The sequence below is a fragment of the Corythoichthys intestinalis genome, chromosome 3 (genome assembly GCF_030265065.1).
Source record: "Corythoichthys intestinalis isolate RoL2023-P3 chromosome 3, ASM3026506v1, whole genome shotgun sequence".
Lineage (NCBI taxonomy): Eukaryota > Metazoa > Chordata > Actinopteri > Syngnathiformes > Syngnathidae > Corythoichthys > Corythoichthys intestinalis.
In genome coordinates this window covers 25,045,909-25,066,938 of record NC_080397.1, presented here as the reverse complement: position 1 = coordinate 25,066,938, position 21,030 = coordinate 25,045,909, and the positions used below count along the sequence as shown (strand labels likewise).

The following is a 21,030-nucleotide window of genomic DNA, read 5'->3' as shown; positions in this document are numbered from 1 at the left end:
TAGATATATCACGTCACCACTTCCTGTTGATTTGTGGACATTTTGGGGCCCCTCCTGTTGCATGGCTGTCAATGGGATCAACCTCTATGGGTGCCAGCTGAATGTCAATGGGCTGTCATGTTAAGTTTTTGGTCAAAAATCACAGCCGCACAGGTTTTTCTGCCATTGAAAATGAATGGGAAATTTGGACTTTGGTGGCTGTCAATGGCATGGACGTGCATGGCTGTCAGTAGCATGGACTTACTTGAATGCCAGTAGAATGCCAATGGGCTGTCATGGTAAATGGTCAAAAATCACAAGGACCAACGTATGTTTCCCTCCCATTTAAAGTGAATGGCAAATTTGGACGTACATGGCTGTCAATGGCATCCCATTAGAAATAAATGAGTTTTTGGCGAACTTTGGGGAAACCATATGTTTTTGCCAAATTCTGTATACAACTTTTATGCAACTTGCCATCCTGGAAGTTTTGATGTGTAAATTATGTGATTTGGTCAAAATTTGTAGGATAAGTCGTGTTTTGAGAAGAAAAAAAAAACGCTACTTGTCTTTTTTTTTCCCCAAAAAAACCTTGCTTTTATGGGTGAATGTAAAATTTTAAGGGGTCATTTGTGTTGCACAAAAATTCTGGTCATTTCAATATTAGAATGGGCGAAAGGAAAATTTTAAGGGGTCATTTGTGTTACACAAAAATTCTGGTCATTTCAATATTAGAATGGTGACGGTCAGTCAAAAGGGTTGGGCTGTGCGTCACACCGAAGAAACGCCATAAAAAAATAAAAATAAGGAATTTTACAATATGGGTCTTTTCCTTGCAAAGTTCCATCTAATTATTTACTATTGTAAATAATGTCAAATAAAGTTAAATGCTTGTTACTTTCCAAAATACGCAGGGTCCATTGACAGTGTCAAGTGCTTTGTTACTGTGGTGTCATTTCAAATGGTCAATTCTTGTCGTTTCAGTGGATTTTTGCATTCCTCAGGGGCCCCTTTATTAGCAGGGCCCCGAGCAACTGCCTGGCTTGCCCCTCCGGTAGCCAGAGGACCACTGGTAATACCAATTTTGAATTAAAATCCTTTTAGCAGTGGCACCTCCAGAAATTTTTCATAGGGGTGGCCAGATGGGACCACTTAAAATCTTGGGGTGGGACACCAAAACTAAAAGCCATAATTTCAGGTTTTCATTATATCATTGCAGTAAAAAGGTCAGGGGAAAGCTATCAGAAAGACGTAAGGACACGGCTACTGATATACTTTGGTGTCTTGTGTAATATTTGATGTTACTAATGATTTAATGTGCATAGTCCATAGTCCTGGCTGTACATTTGGGATGAAATGCTTAACTGATGCTACAACAATCTAACTTAACTGGTTAGCGGGGTGGCCAACAAATTTTTAGGGGGGGCCGTGGCCACCCCCTGGTGGCGCCACTGCCTTTTAGATGTTGTAATGCAACTAAAATGAAACTGCACTTTTTCCAAAGGAACTATACATCCATTCAGTTGAGATGTCACAGTGAGGGAGGAATGGTCCATCCAGCGTTGTGTCTTTAAGAGGGTCGACCCCTTTAGCCCCCACTTGACGATCAGATTCATTACTTCTGCCCTCACATCACAATGACCATTTGTCACCCCTCCCGTGTGTGCGTGAAATAGAAGCGCCAGTACCATGCGCGCATCGGCACTTATTCACGAGCCAATGTGAGCACAGTCGACCGTCTGGATGGCCAGCAGGAGGAGAAGGTGCATCCCGTCAGCAAGGTCCGCAACTTTTTTTGTTTGGTTCCGACTGGACAGTCTGCATGTTCTTATCGTCCTGTGGGCTCTCGCAGCTGATTGTCCAAACGCAATTCTCGTGGAAATGTTCCAAAAGCCAACGCGAGACTTGTGCGTGGACATCTGTTGCTGGCCGCTCGTGCGCGACACCCCGGCAAGCTTGAATGGCAATGTTATTCTTATTCTTCTTAAAATTACTTTTGATATGTTTGAGGTTGAAAACAAACAATAATAAAACATTCATTTTACTTTGTTGTCGGACCAAATAAAGCAAAGCTAGATTTTAAAAAAGTGATGAGCAAGTAATTTTGTTGTAGCCCCTGATCTCTTTTCCAGGGGATTAAAAATTTGCATAATTCTTGAGGAATGTATCATTTTCATCCCTTTGAGAAAGTCCTTGGGGGAGGAGGGGACATGTTTGTATTACAACAGAACTAAGAATAAATTACCGGCTAAACAAGCTGGCCATGTTTGAGTGACATTGAACGAGTCATCTAAAACACTTGCTCTACTTTCAAATAATTTCTGTAGCATTTGTTTTTGTATAAGTACAATTGCAAAACCATTACCAATGGTGGGGAGAGTAGCCAAAAATTTTATTCAAGTAAGAGAAATGTTACTTCAAATTAATATTACTCAATGAAAGTAGTCCTCCAAAAAAAAAAAAAAAAAAAGTACTCAAGTAAAAAAAAGTATCCAGTGAAATGAATATTCAAGTAATGAGTAACATAAAAAAAAAACAAAAATAAGCAATTACAAACATTTTTTCTAGCATAAACCTATCAATATGAACTGTTGTTCTAATGATACTGTGCAATACCCCGTTATATAACCACATTTAGCCAAATACAAAAAAAAACAAAAAAAACATTGCATTCCAGAAAAAGGGGAAAATGAAGCTTGCAATTTTTCATCCAAAGACAAGTGGAGAAAATAGTTCCTAGTTTGATAGTGAATACTGTAGTTCCTTCATAGTTACTATTATGAAATTAAACGGCTCATATCTCCGGTTCTCCCTGGTCAATCAGTACAAATATAACCTGGGAGAGAGGTTTAAATCTGGGCTTTCGAGTCATGTTGAGGCCAGCGCTCTATGTGAAATACTTCATTTTTTACGGTGTTTTAAAGAAACTACGTGACTGAAATCACGCGTGATTATAGAACACCAAGCTTGCGTCTGATTGGTGTAATGGAGTCATGTGATTATTGTTGCGACGTCTCATTGGTGAAATTAGTAGCGATACTCTTGGCATCGCTGGCAAAAAAAAAAAAAAAAAAAAAAATCTAACATGTAGAATAAAGAGGAATAAAGGAACGACTTGTGTAGCCCAAAGTAGCGGAGTAAGAGTTGCGTTTTTTCTTCACAAATCTACTCAAGTAAAAAGTATGGCTTAGTAAAACAACTCTTAGAAGTACATTTTTTTGAAAAAGTTACTCAAGTAAATGTAACAGAGTACATGTAACATGTTACAACCCACCTCTGACCATTACTCAATACATCTGCACCATCACTACCAATTAGCTACCACACAACAACAAATCTGCACCAAACAATATCAACAACAAAAATATTAAGTTTCTAACCAGATCAGTGCAGTTTCGATTGAAGCCATACTGTGTGATGAACAGTATTAGCACACGGAGTAGCGCAGAAAAAAATTGCGTGATTAGCATCAGATACAGTGGGAACTGAACAGTTCATCAATCAAAAATGTTGGGTCACGTCAAGAGCCTTTGTCCTAACGCAGTCCCAGACGGTGGTCTTCGCCACCCATCTGACCACCGCAAAGAAGACAGAGTCAAAATGACCTTGCCCCATAGAGTCACCTGCTTCCCCCCCCCCCCCCCCACACACACACACACACACAAGACAAATCCCCCAATGACAACCTCATTGTTCAGCTGTTGTCATAGAGAACAAAGTAATCCCATGAAGCCCCAGAAAGTAAAAAGGCTAACCAACAGAGGTGTGTAGTAACGGCTTACATTTACTTAAACTTTTTGACAAAAACGCACTTCTAAGAGTAGTTTTACTAGGCTATAACCTTTTACTCTTACTTGAGTGGATTTGTCAAGAAACGCTACTCCTACTCTGCTACTTTGGGCTACGCTACAGTCGTGACGTTTCTTCATTTTACATATTAGATCCGACTATATTTTTGCTAAAGATGCCCACAGTGGCTCTACCACTTTCACCCATGCCATGAGACTTCACAACAATCACATGATTTCATTATATCAAAGTAACAAAACAGTCACATGACCACACAAAAGCTTGCAGTCTGGAGTCCTACGACAACACCGGCCTGTTCAATCACATCGCGACTTTAAAGCATCATTTTTTAAAAAAATTCACTCGAAAGCACATATGTCAAGATCTCCCTGACGTTGTATTTGGCACCGATACGACTACGGAAAACTGGAGATATGGTTTACTATGAAAAGAAAACAATCCTTTTCTTCACGAGAGGGCACTCACGCTCTTTGGACAGGTAAGGTTTCATTTCTGTAGATTTTTCTAGTAACACTTGTGAAGTAACGCTTCTCGAGTAAATTTTTTACTCTACCTACCTCTGCTGACCAAATATCTTTTTGTGACTGGCTTCTTGAGACATTTTTTGTGGAGTCAGGCTACTCATTTTAAACATGCCAACCAAATTTTATGTTGCCTTGTCAAACTCTCTTCAGGGGCTCAAGTTTCAAAAGAAATCCCAGAAGGCAGCGATCCATGGAAATGACCCTCACAAGGGTCACTTCAAACCACAATGACTTTTTCGGTTGTCTTTTTAAACGTTTTTAGTGGGTCTACTAAAAACAGTCGTACCACATTTCATGTCACAAAATTATGATGAATTATTAGGACCAAAGAAATAAATAAAATAGGAGTATGAAATTAAAGTCATACTATGTATTAGTACAACAAAAAAGTTGCATGATTAGTAAAAGAATAAAGTATTATCACCTAAGGCTAATGTAGCTGAATTAACTGCTACTTTACGTAGGACTTCACCACCTCTGTTAAAATCATCAATATTAGCATCTCAAGAGGTTGAGCTTTTAGAATCGCTTTTACTAATGGATGTACATCATTTGGCTCATCAATATCAAATTATAGTCAGTAAAAGGATTTATGCAAATACCTTGTCATTGCTCCCAGCTAAGGTAAGCTAATTTATGTAAAGTAAGTAGCAGCTAGTCCAGCTAAATTAGCCGTACATAACTTTTTATTCTCGTACCAATAGTACGACTTTAATCTCGTAGTTGTATTTTTTTTCCGTCTCTCTTTGAAATATTGGTTAGCCCTCCAAGTGACCAAAATGAATTTGACACTCCTGACCCTGCTATCTTTTGGCCTAATTTAAGCATAGGTTCTTCAAATATTTTTTTATTCCTGTACTATTTAAAGGCCCTTGGAAATGGCCATCATGCTTTGAAGCAAAATGGCAGAAACCTATATGACAAATTAGGGACCGTTTACATGAAGCTCCGAAAATGACACATTTTTTTCCATTTACATGGTTCAGTCTCCATTCAAACGAAGTAGCAATTCCGTCTGATAAGAATGCCGTATTCATGCAAGGCCCTAGGAGGCCGTGCAGTTTTAAAAGGCAACAGCCAATGACGCACTTCCTTGACAACAACCTCCTCAGCCCGGAAGACACACACACCCGCCCACTCGAAGCAATGGCGCCCCCCTTGGTTTTTTCTTTTGCTTCAAAAGGCACATAAATGCGAACATTAAATATATTTTAATTAAAATTTTATAAAACAGTAAATTAAAGCCGATGTTCCGCCATGTTTGCTGTGCGAGTGGCGATGTAATCGGAGCGAGAGCGTTCCATTTAAATGGTTGCGGAGTAAGCCCCGCGATCTAATCGTTCCGCTTCAGAGGCCGGAATCAAAAGGTTGCGCCTTCCGTTTTTGCTGTCACCATGTAAAAGCGAGGCCATTCCGCAACACAATCGTTGCGTTATGGTGTCCAGCGTCACCATGTAAAAGGAGAATTTATTCAAAAATGGCCGCTTTGAACCAAAATAACAGCTCTTGTATGCATTTTGGGGCATAATTTAGTGACTTCTTTGTGGCCACCTCCCATGAAAGAGATTTAAACTGGTGCTGGGGGTTGAAAAAAAAAAAAAAAAAAAAAAAAGTGATCATGCAGGACCCTCCTAAAATTATCATAACATGGCCACTTAAATGGAACCAATATGTGTCTTTTTGGGAATAGTTTATTGAGACTTTTTTGTGGGTTAAATTATGATAGATTCCATCATTGCTCAGTGTTCGTGGGCTTCCTTTCCCAAAATGCCACCACACAAAGGATTGGACTCCTTGTCCAGTGTTCCCTCGATACCCCCCCCCCCCCCCACTCCATCCGTGACCCCTGCCATGCCATCACAAACATCAGTGGTGAATTTGCACATGAAAGAAGCAACGCCACATGAATGAAAAGTGTATGCATGTGTGTGTGTTAGCGGGGGTTAGAGGGGTTGGAAAAGCAGGTGGTCTCTTACTCATAGATGTGGATGAGGAATAGGTTCACAACCAAGAGGCAACCTCTGGGTCAGGGAAATGAATTCCTGAAGGGTTAACAAACGTTGCTGTACCAGAAATAACCACTGGGGGTTGATTTTACACATACAATTTTTTTTCTCAAGTTGTTAAACAAGATTATTTTTTTGCTGGGATGCACGTGATCTAAAAAAAAAAAAAAAAAAAAAGGCTTTCCATTTACCATTATAGTGATTGCAAAGGCACTCTTTGTCTCGTTTTGGGCTGGGGTTCATTGCATGGTGTACCCAGTGAAGTTTCAACATCTTTATTCAAATGAAGTCTACTATCTACAAAATACTGGGAATTATAGTTTAGAATAACAGGCTCTTTGTACAAAAACCCCCATCCATAAACTACTCGTTCTCTTCCAGTTGCCAAAAAATGGCATATTCCTCATGCAGTTTTTAAAGGACTTGTCCAGTCATACGTATAAGGGTATATAAGGAAAAAGGCAAAGATTCAAACAAAACCTCTGAAGTTGCAACCAAAAATTAAGACTTTAAGCAAAATACTATAAAGCAAACAGTCATCTGAAAAGTAAAACAACACTTTGACAATTATTTTTCCTATTCTTGCTGCCCATGCTTTCTAACCCTCTAGGATGGTGGTGGCGAAAGGCTTGTCCGATGGCTCCCGCTTAGTAGTTTTATCCTCCGTGTGACTAACACACACGATAGCATGTCACTCTAGCTGCCATTAGACACATACTGGTACAGTATATAAAACTGTTGGTGCCAGAGTTAGCAATCGCATTGCAAAAAGTAGGATGTCCCGTCAATACTCAAAGGTGATTAGTCCTAATACAGTGGTACCTTGAGATATGAAAGCTTCGGTACATGAAAAATTCATTTTACGGATAGTTTTTTTCCCGCTTCGTATTACAAAAAATTCATACAAAAGATAATATGTACTGTAATCGATAATTCCCGCTCGCCACAATGCGATAATTTAATTACATTTGTCTATAAATGTAAACACCACATTGTGCTACACAATTCTTATTTATATAAAACAAAATAATATAACTTACAAGTAGGGATGGGAATCGAAATCCGATTCCAATTCGGAACCGGTTCCGAGTGTTTCGAGGCCTCGACATCACAATAATAAAGCCTGAACGATCCCTTTAACCATTCCTAAAGACGCGTATTGCGTCGTGACGTGTCTTGTTGTCCAGACGCATCAAACTAGTATGGCGCCAAGAACCACTCGCATCAAAGTTTGACTACACTTCACCAGGAAAGAGTGTGAAAATGAAAGGTTACGACGGGTAAGCACGAGCATTGCAGCCATAAACATAACAATGACAGCACGTAGGTTCAAACGCTCGAAAGTGTGTCTTCACTTCACGAGGAAAAATTACAACAAAGCGACTTGCAGTCATTGCAAGGTGGAGATAACTGCATCGGGAGGGAATACAACTGCGCTGTCCTCACAGAGAGGCTAAGGCTCAGTCCTGGCTATACAGCTAGCTAAGCTCCCAAATGACGATGCAGAAGACGTTGGTATAATTTGCTGACTTTATTCAACCATCACTTGAAGAGTGAAACTAAGAATAGAAATGAAACAAATCAATTTCGTCCCCAATAACAAACAGGTTTGCATCAACGTAAATCAGCGATGATTAGCTGCTAATAACAGTAATAACAAATGGTTAGCATTCGTTTGCTAGCATTTACACATCGTTCAAACCACTACACAACTGGATTTAAGTGTCCGATCGCGAGTGGAAACACAACAACAACAACAAAAAAGATGATACATACAGGCGTTGCCTCTGTAGATATTAACATTAACAAAGAACGTAGGCTCGAAGAAGTGTTTCCCTCTCTCACTAACTCGCTCACTCGCTTGGATGCGGCATTTCTTCTTCGGGTGTAAGCGCGCTCTTCTTCACGTGAGCGCGTTCTTCTTCGCGTGAGGAAGCGCAAGGGCGCCCCCACTTGAGGGTGTAAGCGCCACAAAAACTAAAAGGCATGCATTTCAATGTAATGGTAAATAATACACGTTAACCCAGCAGTCCCCAAACTGCGGCCCGCGGCCCAAATACGGCCCGCCTCCATATTTGGTCCGGCCATTTTGATTTTTTTTTTTTTCTCAATCGTGTTATTTCCTGGCCTTTTCCTTGAAGAATTCAGAGAGGGTTATTTGGTTATTATCTATTTAATTAATAGTGTTTTTATTATTATTATTATTATTATTACATTATTATTTTTATTTTATTTACTTTCATTCCGTGAAGAATCCAGAAAGGGTTATTTGATTGTGGCTTTCTGAAAAACAATTTTTTACATTTATGCACTTTTGCAATCGTCACACTTTTTCTGTTACAAACTGACCCCGGCCCCTCATCAGAGAAGGGAAAAGTTATGTGACCCTCACATGAAAAAGTTCGGGGACCCCTGCTTTAACACATATTGCCAAAGGCAGAACAACAACCTATGTGCCAATATATACCAATATTTTTTATTTCTATTAGATAAATGTTTCAGTAAAATGTAACACATTCTTGTGTATTTGCCACTTATTGCCACAGTTAACATTGAGGCTTTGGGCCTCTTTTGATCTCGTTGTGAGTTTGTAAGGTTGTGACTTTTGATTAAACAAACTCGATGCCAATCAAAATGTTTGTTCTTCTTTTTCCCCAAATTGGAATCGATAAGAGAATCGATAAAGAATCGAATCGTGAAGCAATATCGATAATGGAATCGGAATCGTAAAAATCCTATCAATTCCCATCCCTAATTACAAGTGGTTTTTTAAGGCATAAACAGCAAGACGAAAGAGTAAACAATGGCTCCCTAAGTTAGCTCATCTTTTAATACTGTGTTTTCTGTGAGCGTGAATAGTCATGCGATAACGTCTGTGAGCTTGAACCTAACTAGTTACACTTAAGTGCCACTCGGGTGCGATAACTCATACAAATAGAGAGGCAATTAAAAGACATGAAAGTGCCATAAGGCCCTGCTTCCCTATTGCTGGTATCTCTTGCTTTCCGACATCGCCTCACTCGAAGGGTAAGGTCCCACATTTTTGTATTTTTTTGCATCATATTCTATTATGTACTTCATCACAGGTATTAACAGTTAAGTGTATTGTATGATTCAAAAGTTTTTGGCTCTTATTTCAATCTGGTTTAACGCAATTTATAGAATTTCATGTGTTTAAGTAGAGCTAGGAAGAAATTAGGCAATTTACATATAAAACACAGTTCATTATACGGACAAAAATCATGATTTAAAAGTCACCCTGGAACTAATTTCGTATATTGAGGTGCCCCTGTCTATACAAACACAAATGGAGTACACAAACAACTCCTATCTGGCACATTAAAAGTTTCAGCCTTTAAAGACACTCAGGTTTACCACTCTTTGTCTAAGCAGCTGAACAGGACAGGAGACGGGTTTGAATTTAACTGAAGGAAATACCAATGACATTTGTTGGAGGAAAAAAGCAAACTGGAAAAAAGTGAGCAGTCACAGCCAATGTGACTTTATGGCATTCTGTGAAAGCATTTTTAACAAAACTTGTTGACATACTACATTATATGCAACTGTAAATATTATTCATAAAAAGAATTTCTCCATTCATTCATGGAAAAAAATGTTATTTGCTTTTTAAAAAGATTAGGCTATACATAAAAGATCCCGGACTTCCTGCGTCCTGACAAATTGTCTCAAATATGTTACTCTCCATTTTAGGAGTCCTGTTTGCTTGTGAGGTTTGATGTTGACGTTATTTAAAAAATAATATGTGAATCGCTTGGAGGACATGGTGCTCCAAACTGTTGTGGTACCTTCTGGCACGTCACAAGAACAGGTCAATCTTGGCGGAAACACTTTTGCAGCCGCTAATTGAAAAGTAGTGTCCGGGTGCTGGCGCGTACGTCAAGTCAGCCGCCACGGCCCGCACCACGTCGTTACGCCAGCAGGCGCCCCGCCCACAGAGCTGCGCTTTTACGCACTGCTCTACATGGCGGCGGCACAGTGGCAGGAAGGGAACGAAAGCAGTCACCAGGTTTTGACGGATGATGGACGAGCTATAGAGGCCATCTGCGATAGGAGAAAAGTCATGCCGATCAGTGATATATTGATGGATTTAAAAATCTTTTTTGATCATTGTGTCATCATATAGGTGCATATTGACAAAGTAAGTATCCAATTGGAGCCCTTTAATTGGTGATGTGACGATTAATCAATTTTGATTAGAAAAAAGCTTCAAATCTTAGAATAGAAAGTCATATTGTCATTGTACACAGTACAACGAGATTTATTTGCTAGAATATGCACCAGATAGAACAAAAGCTAAAGTACAATGAGGCTAATATAAAAACACAGGTTACAGTGTACACAGCCCGTGGACGTGCACAGGTGTGTGTTCGCACAGTGTTCGACCCGAACCACACTGTATTGAAAGGGAAGAAAAATACTTTTTGGGGCAGTCTCAGTTAAATTGTTAGGGCTCTGTGTAGTCATCAGGGCATTGGTGGAGCATGCATGGATTAGAAAAGTATTTTATGATATTAAATGCCAAAAAATATGGATAGTACCTTTAAAAATTATACATTTTGATCAAGTAACCAATCAAATTTGCTTTCAAACTCCAAAAAGTGGGACAGGTTTCATTTTTGTTCGATAAATTCTGAAGACAATTTCCAGAACATTTCCCTACCGTTAAAAAAACCCAAAAAACATGCAACTGAACTGCGCCGTATGGTCGCAAAAACACAGTAATTTGACAGGTGACTCTGACATGTAAAAGTTAAAAAGATGGCGTCTCTCACTGGATGGGTTGTCGTACACTGCCTTTGCGATGGCATCTTGAAGCTCTGTCAACGTTATCTCCTCTCTGTCCTGCCCAGCCTCACGCTGTTCCAGGGCAGCCTTGTTGATTACTTCCTCGCCCGCCGTACTAAATGAACACAAATAAACCACAAATGGTTCTGTGGCCAACAAAAAACATTTCAATAGCGCGCTCACCTGACAAAGATGTAGATGGCCTTTCGGTAGTTGGTGCGGAAAACCACGTGGGAGGAGCCCAGGAAAGGCTCAAGAACGTCCAGCAGCCCCGGCGCCATTTTGTCCATCTCATCAAAAATGAAGACCGAGCGAGCGCACACAGTCACGTTGCCCTGGACCCAAGATTTCAACTGCTCCTGGAAAGTAAGGAACAGCACTTTGATGGTAGTTTGTTCTTTGGCCTGGTTTGTTCAATGTTTTGTTTGTTGTATAATCAGATGTTTTTATTCAAATCAAACCATTACATTTTTTGAGTCAACTTTTTTCATAAACAACATTTCATTTTCCATTTTGTGTTTAAATTCACTAGTATATTAATTCAATAACATTCTTGGCGCCTGTACGTTGGGGTTTACCCCGGTAGACGAGAGGGTAGCCTCCCTCCGCCTTCGGGTGGGGGGACGGGTTCTAACTGTTGTTTGCGCTTATGCACCGAACAGCAGTTCAGAATACCCACCCTTTTTGGAGTCCTTGGAGGGTGTGCTAGAGAGCGCCCCCTATGGGGACTCCCTCGTTCTACTGGGGGACTTCAACGCTCACGTGGGCAATGACAGTGAGACCTGGAGGGGCGTGATTGGGAGGAACGGCCCCCCCGATCAGAACCCGAGTGGTGTTCTGTTATTGGACTTCTGTGCTCGTCACGGTTTGTCTATAACGAACGCCATGTTCAAACATAGGGGTGTCCATATGTGCACTTGGCACCAGGACACCCTAGGCCGCAGTTCGATGATCGACTTCGTAATCGTGTCATCGGACTTGCGGCCGCATGTTTTGGACACTCGGGTGAAGAGAGGGGCGGAGCTGTCAACTGATCACCACCTGGTGGTGTGTTGGCTCCGATGGCGGGGGAAGATGCTGGCCAGACCTGGCAGGCCCAAACGTATTGTGAGGGTCTGCTGGGAACGTCTGGCAGAATCCCCTGTCAGAAAGAGTTTCAACACCCACCTCCGGCAGAACTTCTCCCTTGTCCCGGGGGAGGTGGGGGACATTGAGTCCGAGTGGGCCATGTTCCGCACCTCCATTGTTGAGGCGGCCGATCAGAGCTGTGGCCGTAAGGTGGTTGGTGCCTGTCGTGGCGGCAATCCCCGAACCCGATGGTGGACACCAGCGGTAAGGGATGCCGTCAAGCTGAAGAAGGAGGCCTATCGGGCCTTTTTGGCCTGTGGGACTCCGGAGGCAGCTGACAGGTACCGGCTGGCCAAGCGGACTGCGGCCTCGGTGGTCGCCGAGGCAAAAACTCGGACATGGGAGGAGTTCGGTGAGGCCATGGAAAACGACTTCCGGACGGCTTCGAGGAAATTCTGGTCCACCATCCGGCGTCTGAGGAGAGGAAAGCAGTGCACTATTAACACTGTGTATAGTGAAGATGGTGTACTGCTGACCTCGACTCGAGACGTCGTGAGTCGGTGGAGAGAATACTTCGAAGCCCTCCTCAATTCCACCGACACGCCTTCCTTTGAGGAAGCAGAGTCTGGGGACTCTGAGGTGGGCTCTTCGATCTCTGGGGTTGAAGTCACTGAGGCGGTTGGTAAGCTCCTCGGTGGCAAGGCCCCGGGGGTGGATGAGATCCGCCCGGAGTTCCTAAAGGCTCTGGATGTTGTAGGGCTGTCATGGCTGACACGCCTCTACAACATCGCGTGGACATTGGGGACAGTGCCTCTGGATTGGCAGACTGGGGTGGTGGTCCCCCTTTTTAAAAAGGGGGACCGGAGGGTGTGTTCCAATTATAGAGGAATCACACTCCTCAGCCTCCCCGGTAAAGTCTATTCAGGGGTACTGGAGAGGAGGGTCCGTCGGGAAGTCGAATCTCCGATTCAGGAGGAGCAGTGTGGTTTTCGTCCCGGCCGTGGAACAGTGGACCAGCTCTACACCCTCAGCAGGGTCCTCGAGGGTGCATGGGAGTTCGCCCAACCAGTCTACATGTGTTTTGTGGATTTGGAGAAGGCGTTCGACCGTGTGCCTAGGGGAATCCTGTGGAGGGTGCTCCGGGAGTACGGGGTACCGAGCCCCTTGGTAAGGGCTGTTCGGTCCCTGTACGACCGGTGTCAGAGTCTGGTCCGCATTGCCGGCAGTAAGTCGAATTCGTTCCCAGTGAGGGTTGGACTCCGCCAAGGCTGCCCTTTGTCACCGATTTTGTTCATAATTTTTATGGACAGAATTTCTAGGCGCAGCCGAAGCGTTGAGGGGGTCCGGTTTGGTGACCTCAGCATTGAATATCTGCTTTTTGCAGATGATTTAGTGCTGTTGGCTTCATCAAGCCGTGACCTCCAACTCTCACTGGAGCGGTTCGCAGCTGAGTGTGAAGCGGTTGGGATGAAGATCAGCACCTCCAAATCCGAGACCATGGTCCTCAGTCGGAAAAGGGTGGAGTGCCCTCTCCGGGTCGGGAATGAGATCCTGCCCCAAGTGGAGGAGTTCAAGTATCTTGGGGTCTTGTTCACGAGTGACGGTAGGAGGGAGCGGGAGATCGACAGGCGAATCGGTGCGGCGTCTGCAGTAATGCGGACTCTGCACCGGTCCGTAGTGGTGAAGAAGGAGCTGAGCCGAAAGGCAAAGCTCTCGATTTACCAGTCGATCTACGTTCCTACCCTCACCTATGGTCACGAGCTTTGGGTCGTGACCGAAAGAACAAGATCCCGGATACAAGCGGCCGAAATGAGTTTCCTCCGCAGGGTGTCCGGGCTCTCCCTTAGAGATAGGGTGAGAAGCTCGGTCATCCGGGAGGGACTCGGCGTCGAGCCGCTACTCCTCCGCGTAGAGAGGAGCCAGCTGAGGTGGCTCGGGCATCTGGTTCGGATGCCTCCCGGACGCCTCCCTGGAGAGGTGTTCCGGGCATGTCCCACCGGCGGGAGGCCCCGGGGACGACCCAGGACACGCTGGAGAGACTGTCTCTCGGCTGGCCTGGGAACGCCTTGGGATCCCGCCGGAGGAGCTGGTTGAAGTGGCTGGGGAGAGGGAAGTCTGGGCTTCCCTGTTAAAGCTGCTGCCCCCGCGACCCGACCCCGGAACAAGCGGAAGATAATGGATGGATGGATGGATAGTCTTTGCATTTTTAAATGTAAATTTAAATAAATTAATCATTTTATTTTGATAAATTTAAACTAGTGGAACCACCACAAATAAGGCTGGTTAAAAATCCTGAATGCAAATAATAGCATCTGATACTCACCATTAATCATACTCTCTTACATCCAAAAAGATAACAAATTCAAATGTAGTGTATAGAGTTGGGTAAGATTACTGGTATTGAGGGATGTCCAATATAACAATATATATTGTCAAAACAATATAAAATAACATTGTCATCAAGATTTTATATCGTCAATACGGTGATATGCTGGGCAGAAATTAAATGTCTGGTCACAGTTTAGAACATCAGCTATGCTTAAAAGTGACCTGTAGGTGTCTCGAAACAAATATGCTTTGGAGAAGTGTAATGATATATCAATTTGAATCAGTTGTGCGTCTGTGTTCTGTCTTGTGAAGACCTGGATCGGTAAACTGCCACTGATACTGATTAAATTGCTCTTCCATTCCGTATGCAAATTCTTAAGCTTAAATTCACCTCATTACATTGAGAAATAATAGCAAGTCATTGAACCAAATTCATTGAAACTCCATTGCCATTTGTCAGGCTACTGAGATCCGCAAGCGGGGCCCGAGGACCATCAACAGGGATGAAGGGTCGTACATGCTCTCTACGACCTCGACCAGCATCCTGGAAGAGTGAATGGTCAGCAGAGGGCGTGACTCGCCTGTCAATCTGACAGGTGAGTCACGCCTTCGTCCATCAGCTGATAAAGACACGTCACACCAACACCAGTGACCCTCTGACAAAGGCGGAAGTGTTAGCCGAAACATGTCAGGTAATTAAATCACCTACTATAGTCTGGGATAAAAGAAAAATTCGACTAATCCATAAGTGTAGGCAAAATGAACTCAATACAACTATTCATTCAACTATTCATTCAAACTCACCAATATTGGAAAACAACACGTATAAAATCCACAACGTTCCTCACCTTAAAATAAATCGAAGGCTTGGAAATCATTTGGGTTTTTTAAGGAGCATTGAAAGCTAAACAAAAGTAGTAATGAAGCCAATTGATTTGCACATGGCTCAAAGCTTCATAGTGGTGAATTTGCTGTAAAGCGCCATCAAGTGGTCTTGGTCAAATCTAGCCTGTCTTGCAAACTTGTGGCCCTGGGAAAACTTTTTTTTTTTTTGCCACACTGTAATATACCCTACCCACCGACGTCACAAAACCACGTGCTCGCTGTGTGGTTCCGCCCACTTGTCCGTCATTTTGTCTCTGTATTAGCATTGTTTTCAATTGATCGAGGAATTTAAAATGCATTTCATGGAAGACCCGGTGCTTTCTGATGCCGTAAACTCACTGGATGTGTTGCATAAAAGGCGTTATGTGGAAAAGCTTCGTTCTATACAGTCGCCAGATCCATATTTGATGCCCAAATCGATGTTTTTCGACCCACTGTCTTCGCCCTGTCTGCCTGACATCTGCTACGCTGATATTTACAATTATCTTGTCCACACAAAATCAGCCTATTCTCACGAAAATTTGAAAAACTTCAAGAGCTTGGAGGCTTATAAATACTTCGTTGCTGGTTGGGTGAAACAGGTCCTCGTCCACGAAAATTCGGCAGGAATCTATCTTGTGCTTGGAAAGGTGAGTTACGAAATTTTCAATTCAAAATCTTTTGTTATTGCTAACATCCACTGTCAAGTCTAATGTATTTCATGTCATTTGTCAATGGAGTTAAGGCTTTTAATGTTTATATGGTTTAGCGATAGCACTCTCACTACATACATACGTGTATGTTGTCGGCGATTAGCCTAGCAATGATCTTAATTGTGGTTATTTGTCAGCCCCGTAGACGAGGCCAGTTTCTTTCACTTGGTACCAGCTAAATATTATTCAAAAAATAACGATGGTGGAAGAAAGGGAAGTCACAAACATCTTGAATTTGAAACTATGTCCTACTACGTCGTATGTTGTCGGCGATTAGCCTCGCAATGATCTTAATTGTGGTTATTTGTCAGCCCAAAACCCTCTAAGTATATCTTAAATGCATCTTACCGGATATAAAATGACTACTACAAAGTCTGTGGTGATTTTTTGGTGCCCAGTTTTCACGTCGAATTGCAGCCGTCCATTTCGCTCTCCTCTTTGGATCCCTCGGAATACGGTAAAACTTCAAGTCTCTCCTTCCATCTTCTCTGTTAGTGCAACCAACAGCCACAAACGCCTTCACCATTTTGATTATTAATGTTAAGGAGCAGAAAAACACGCCGTAAATAGGAGAAATGTACGTAGCCGTAACAGGTTAACACTATGTTTTGACGGACAAGTGGGCGGTACCATTCAGGAGAGCGGAGTTGTGACGTCACGTGGGTAGGGTCTATAGAGAAGGCAGAGACATCAAAAGGCCAATTATGGCATCTCGTAAAGATATTACAGGCCAGTCTCGCTCAAAGGAGTTTTTTCGTGCGAGAACATGCCGACTATTGCCAACAATCTTACTTAACTTAGAATAATAATTTTATAACGACTCTTCAATTACGTAGCTCATGTATTAATGTATGAAAGTGGAAAAAAATAATTAGTAACTTTTTCCGTTTTTTCCACAACCTAACATTGGTGGGGTATTGTCGAGGTAGTATTAAAAGTGCTTCATTCAATTAGGTAAATCAACTTATTTTCATTCATTTGACAATTGTAATTAAATTTCCATTGTGAATGTATTTCAATAACAATGCAATACTTGAATAGGTTATGCAGTAATAAGAAAATGTTCCTTGCAGACCAGGTGCATCACTCAAATGCTCGCATTCAGCCTCATTGGAACTTGGAACAGTTTCCAGGCTAGTTGAGGTACACCAGAACCTCCCCGATACAGGTTTTCTTGATGCTTGGTCTTTTCGGGGGGGTGAGGTCAGTACATCCCCCGGAATTTTTTTTTTTTTTTTTTTTAAATCAGTGAAAATGGGTAGCCCAAAAGGAATTTATATTCTAGCCACAATCTAGCACAGGAAGTGAAAAGCTCAAATCCTGCAAAGGGCTGTAAGGTCACAACAAATCGAATATACTAAAAACATGACAAGACAGAATTAAAAAAAACAATTGTAAATCACTAATGCTTACATTTATTCCAACATTCAATAATCTGAGTAATTTCCCAATTCCATAATCACTTTAAATCCTTAATACACTACTATTCGACATCAACAAGTAAAAGAACTCCAGTAGTTATCTTTTTAGATTGGTCAGTCGTACTCCAAATTGGAAAGAGGCAAAAATGTCATTCCCTACCCGCTGCAGTTGAACATCTCCATCGGCTGGGAAGTGCAGTGTGGGGATGAACCGATGGACGAAGGGGCTGCTTGTAGCAGAGCCATACAGGTGACGCACCAGCATGTCGCTGACCAGCGTCTTTCCTGTGCCAGACGAGCCATGTAGGGAAAGCACCAGAGGCCTCTCCGGCGTCCTGTCGGCAAGGAAGCGCACCACCTCCTCGGAGATGATGTCCTGGGCGAGGTGCTGGCCGTAGACATTTTTGTAAAGATCCCACTCCAACTCTGACTCACAAATCACAACATTTAACATTATTTAAAATTGACGGTTCAGAATATTGTGTTGTTCCGATACTAGTAGTGATGTCCCGATCATACATTTTTGCACCTGAGTCAAAGTCACCTAATTTTCAAGATGTGTTAAAACCAAGTCCCGATACCTTGCGCATGTATTAATGTATGGATAACCAAAGCTGCCAAAATTAAAAATACCGTATTGGCCCGAATATAAGACGGTGGTTTTTTGCATTGAAATAAGACTGAAAAAGTGGGGGTCGTCTTATATTCGCGGTCTAGACATTATACCCATTCACGACGCTAGATGGCGCCATATATCATTGAAGCCATGTTCTGTCATGACAGATCTCAGCTCCTCTCAAGTTTAACCAGTTTGCATTATGTTATTGCAATGTTTTTCCTTATTCAGATTTGTTTCAAGACTACAGTTACAGTTAGACTTCACTTTGATGGTTAATGCAGTTATTGCAATTTTGTTGTTTTATCACAATAGATTGGTTTATTTACATTTCAAAAACCAGAAGCCATTCATTTACGAATGTGATTGAACTTTAGTTTACATATTATTTAAATGTTCAGATATTAAGATTTGAATGAGGCAAAATAACATGCTTTTTCCTCTCAAATATATTGTTATAATCAAGTTTCAGATGTACTGTAATTATTTTCATTATAAAAATTAATTTGTTCAAAAAGTCCTTTTTCAAACTTGAGTCTTGAAAATGGGGGTCGTTTTATAATCAGGGCCGTCTTATAATCGGGCCAATACGGTAAATGAATAAATACAAAAATAATAAGATTCAAAGATTTAAAATAAATATTAGAACAGATGGAGTCAACTGATTCGCTGTGGCGACGCCTGAAGGGAAAACCCAAAACATGGAAAAATACATAAATAAAAATACAAAAATTAAAAATGAATATAAACCCAAAAATAAGACTTAAAAAAAATTACAATTACAAAACAATATAAATTGAATGAAATATCAATCTATAAATGAAAGGGCTTTGCTCTATTGATTTATCTGTTCTATCGATTTATTTCATTGTCAGCATACAACATACAGGATGGAATACTATTCAAATGAGGGGACGGTCTTACGTGATAATAGGTTTGAATTCTTCGTCTATTGGTTGTTATAGATACTACTGCTACATAGATGCCAACGGCTATCGGGAAAAATGCTAAGCTAACGTGGACGCTATGCACACACACTTCTGACACGAAACAAACACTTAAGGATTGAGAACCACAACTGACACAAAATACACACATTTTCATCAATTGTTTGTGTGAATTTTCTTACTTGCATTGAAAATGCGCTTTTAAATCTGAAATCCACACTCACATGTCTGTGGATCTTTTTGAGACTCATTACACGCAGGGAGAAACATACATGCATTTTTTTTCCTAATAGGACTCCGTCTGAAGCCAGTCAGATGTCTCCCTCCTTAACAGCCGATCAGATCACCCTAGAGGACCAACGTGTCCATTTTTGTAGTTTTATTCTCGTGGGTCAAAACAATTTCAAAATTGCGTTGGCTCTTGGTCACATCAAAAGAACTAAACATTCCAATATCCCTAGTTTCCAATGCTTCAATTTCTGGCTACCATATTTGAGCAGACTCAACAAACTGGTGAAGCTTTTGGGAAGAAGGTCCAAGTTATTAGAAAACTTCTTGACAGTGGAACGCGGCGGTGCCACTACAAAATACATTTTTAATATAGATTATGGCAACATACAAACAAGAGTCATTCTACAGGAGTGAGACGGGATGGTATTTACTTTTTGACTCAGCCCCGGGATTGGGATGTAATGGGAATTTTCTTTGGACGCGGGAGGGAACGGGAGTGAAAATCCACTCCCAATTCATGCTCTAGTGTGTACATCGAAAATGTGTGTTTTCATTATAAGACAGTTCTAGCTCCATAGTATTTCAAGTTTTTTGTTGATGGCCATGTATCTATGAAACGTGTGTAAATAATGTAAAAAATATAAATACTGCATGTTACTCCACTCCTCCATACATTCATTTTATTATATTTCATATTTATGTACTACCTGACGAAAGCAGCTGTGAAAGTGAGGCTAACAGGACGATGACGTACAAATTCCTCTGCTAGAGCAAAAACGAGGACTTGTTTGCTGCAACAAATTCTCTGAATTACATACCAATGATGGAAAAATGTTTATTTATCACTAACATTGCTCTTCTCAAATGCCTGTTGTCCTTAATTTGTACCATACCAAATTATCTAGTTTATGTGCTAGATATAAACACATTTCCACTTCAATTAGCATCAGACTGTAGGCAAAAACACAACGTATTTATTTATCAAAATATAATTGTATGTCAGTTCGGGCATCAGGAGGTCAAACTTTAATTTATAAAATGAAATTTGTATTTCCTAAAATTGGTCTACGACTCACAGCTGTTGAAGCTACAATTAGCCGTCGAGATAGCGGACTAAGCTAAACCCGGAAGCACTTACCGCTAATGTTGGGCCGAAAGTCGCAGTCACAGCTGTCAGCGAAGGTGCAGTATAATGTTTGGAACATGCAGTGGGCCGGCGCGAAAATACTTAGAAGCAGCACAATCAAAAGAGTTAGCATTTTCTTTTGTTTGGGGGATTTTGTTTAAGCTTAAAGCCCTCGCCATTTGACTCCCCAACCACTAACCAGCTATCTTAAACCTGGCCAGTTGTTTATTGGATGACGACTGATCACGTGGTGAGTACGCGAACTACTGACGCGCTTTTGTCGTCGTTGGCAGACTGACTTGTTTGATTTAAAGGTGAATCTACGGAGGTAGATTTGTGTTTTTATTATTCAATAAAAAAATAAAAAATAGCTGCTTCAATAAAAAAAAAAAGTCGCTTCAATCAAAAGGTATTTTTTCAATCCCTCCCAAAAACACTTCAACATGAAGTGTTTGAATGCAAGAATAAATTTGAAACTCAAAAAAATGCATTTGAAAATTATTTTTCTTTGATTTAATTTTTTTATTTTTTTATTGAAGTAATGTAGTTTTGCGTTTGGGCCACATTTTGGCTCGGACATTTGTGTCTTTA

At 41.5% G+C, this 21,030-nt stretch overlaps 2 protein-coding genes across 2 annotated transcripts in view; one reads left to right on the top strand and one right to left on the bottom strand.

The window, feature by feature from the left end:
• Positions 1-10,073: 10,073 nt before the first annotated feature.
• Positions 10,074-20,699, bottom strand: tor2a (torsin family 2, member A). Its single transcript, XM_057831384.1, has 5 exons — positions 20,452-20,699; positions 17,680-17,945; positions 11,309-11,484; positions 11,113-11,240; positions 10,074-10,381 (listed from the first exon to the last, which is right to left on the bottom strand). Exons 1-5 carry the CDS (start codon positions 20,570-20,572, stop codon positions 10,137-10,139), a joined length of 936 nt encoding a protein of 311 aa, XP_057687367.1. The 5' UTR covers positions 20,573-20,699; the 3' UTR covers positions 10,074-10,136.
• LOC130913076 (UDP-glucuronosyltransferase 2A2-like) overlaps positions 14,319-21,030 on the top strand; it is a 33,853-nt gene continuing 27,141 nt past the window's right edge. The window contains exon 1 of the mRNA XM_057831382.1: positions 14,319-20,689. Coding sequence (XP_057687365.1) covers positions 20,672-20,689 — 18 coding nt within the window. The 5' untranslated portion in view covers positions 14,319-20,671. The remainder of the gene's footprint in view (positions 20,690-21,030) is intronic.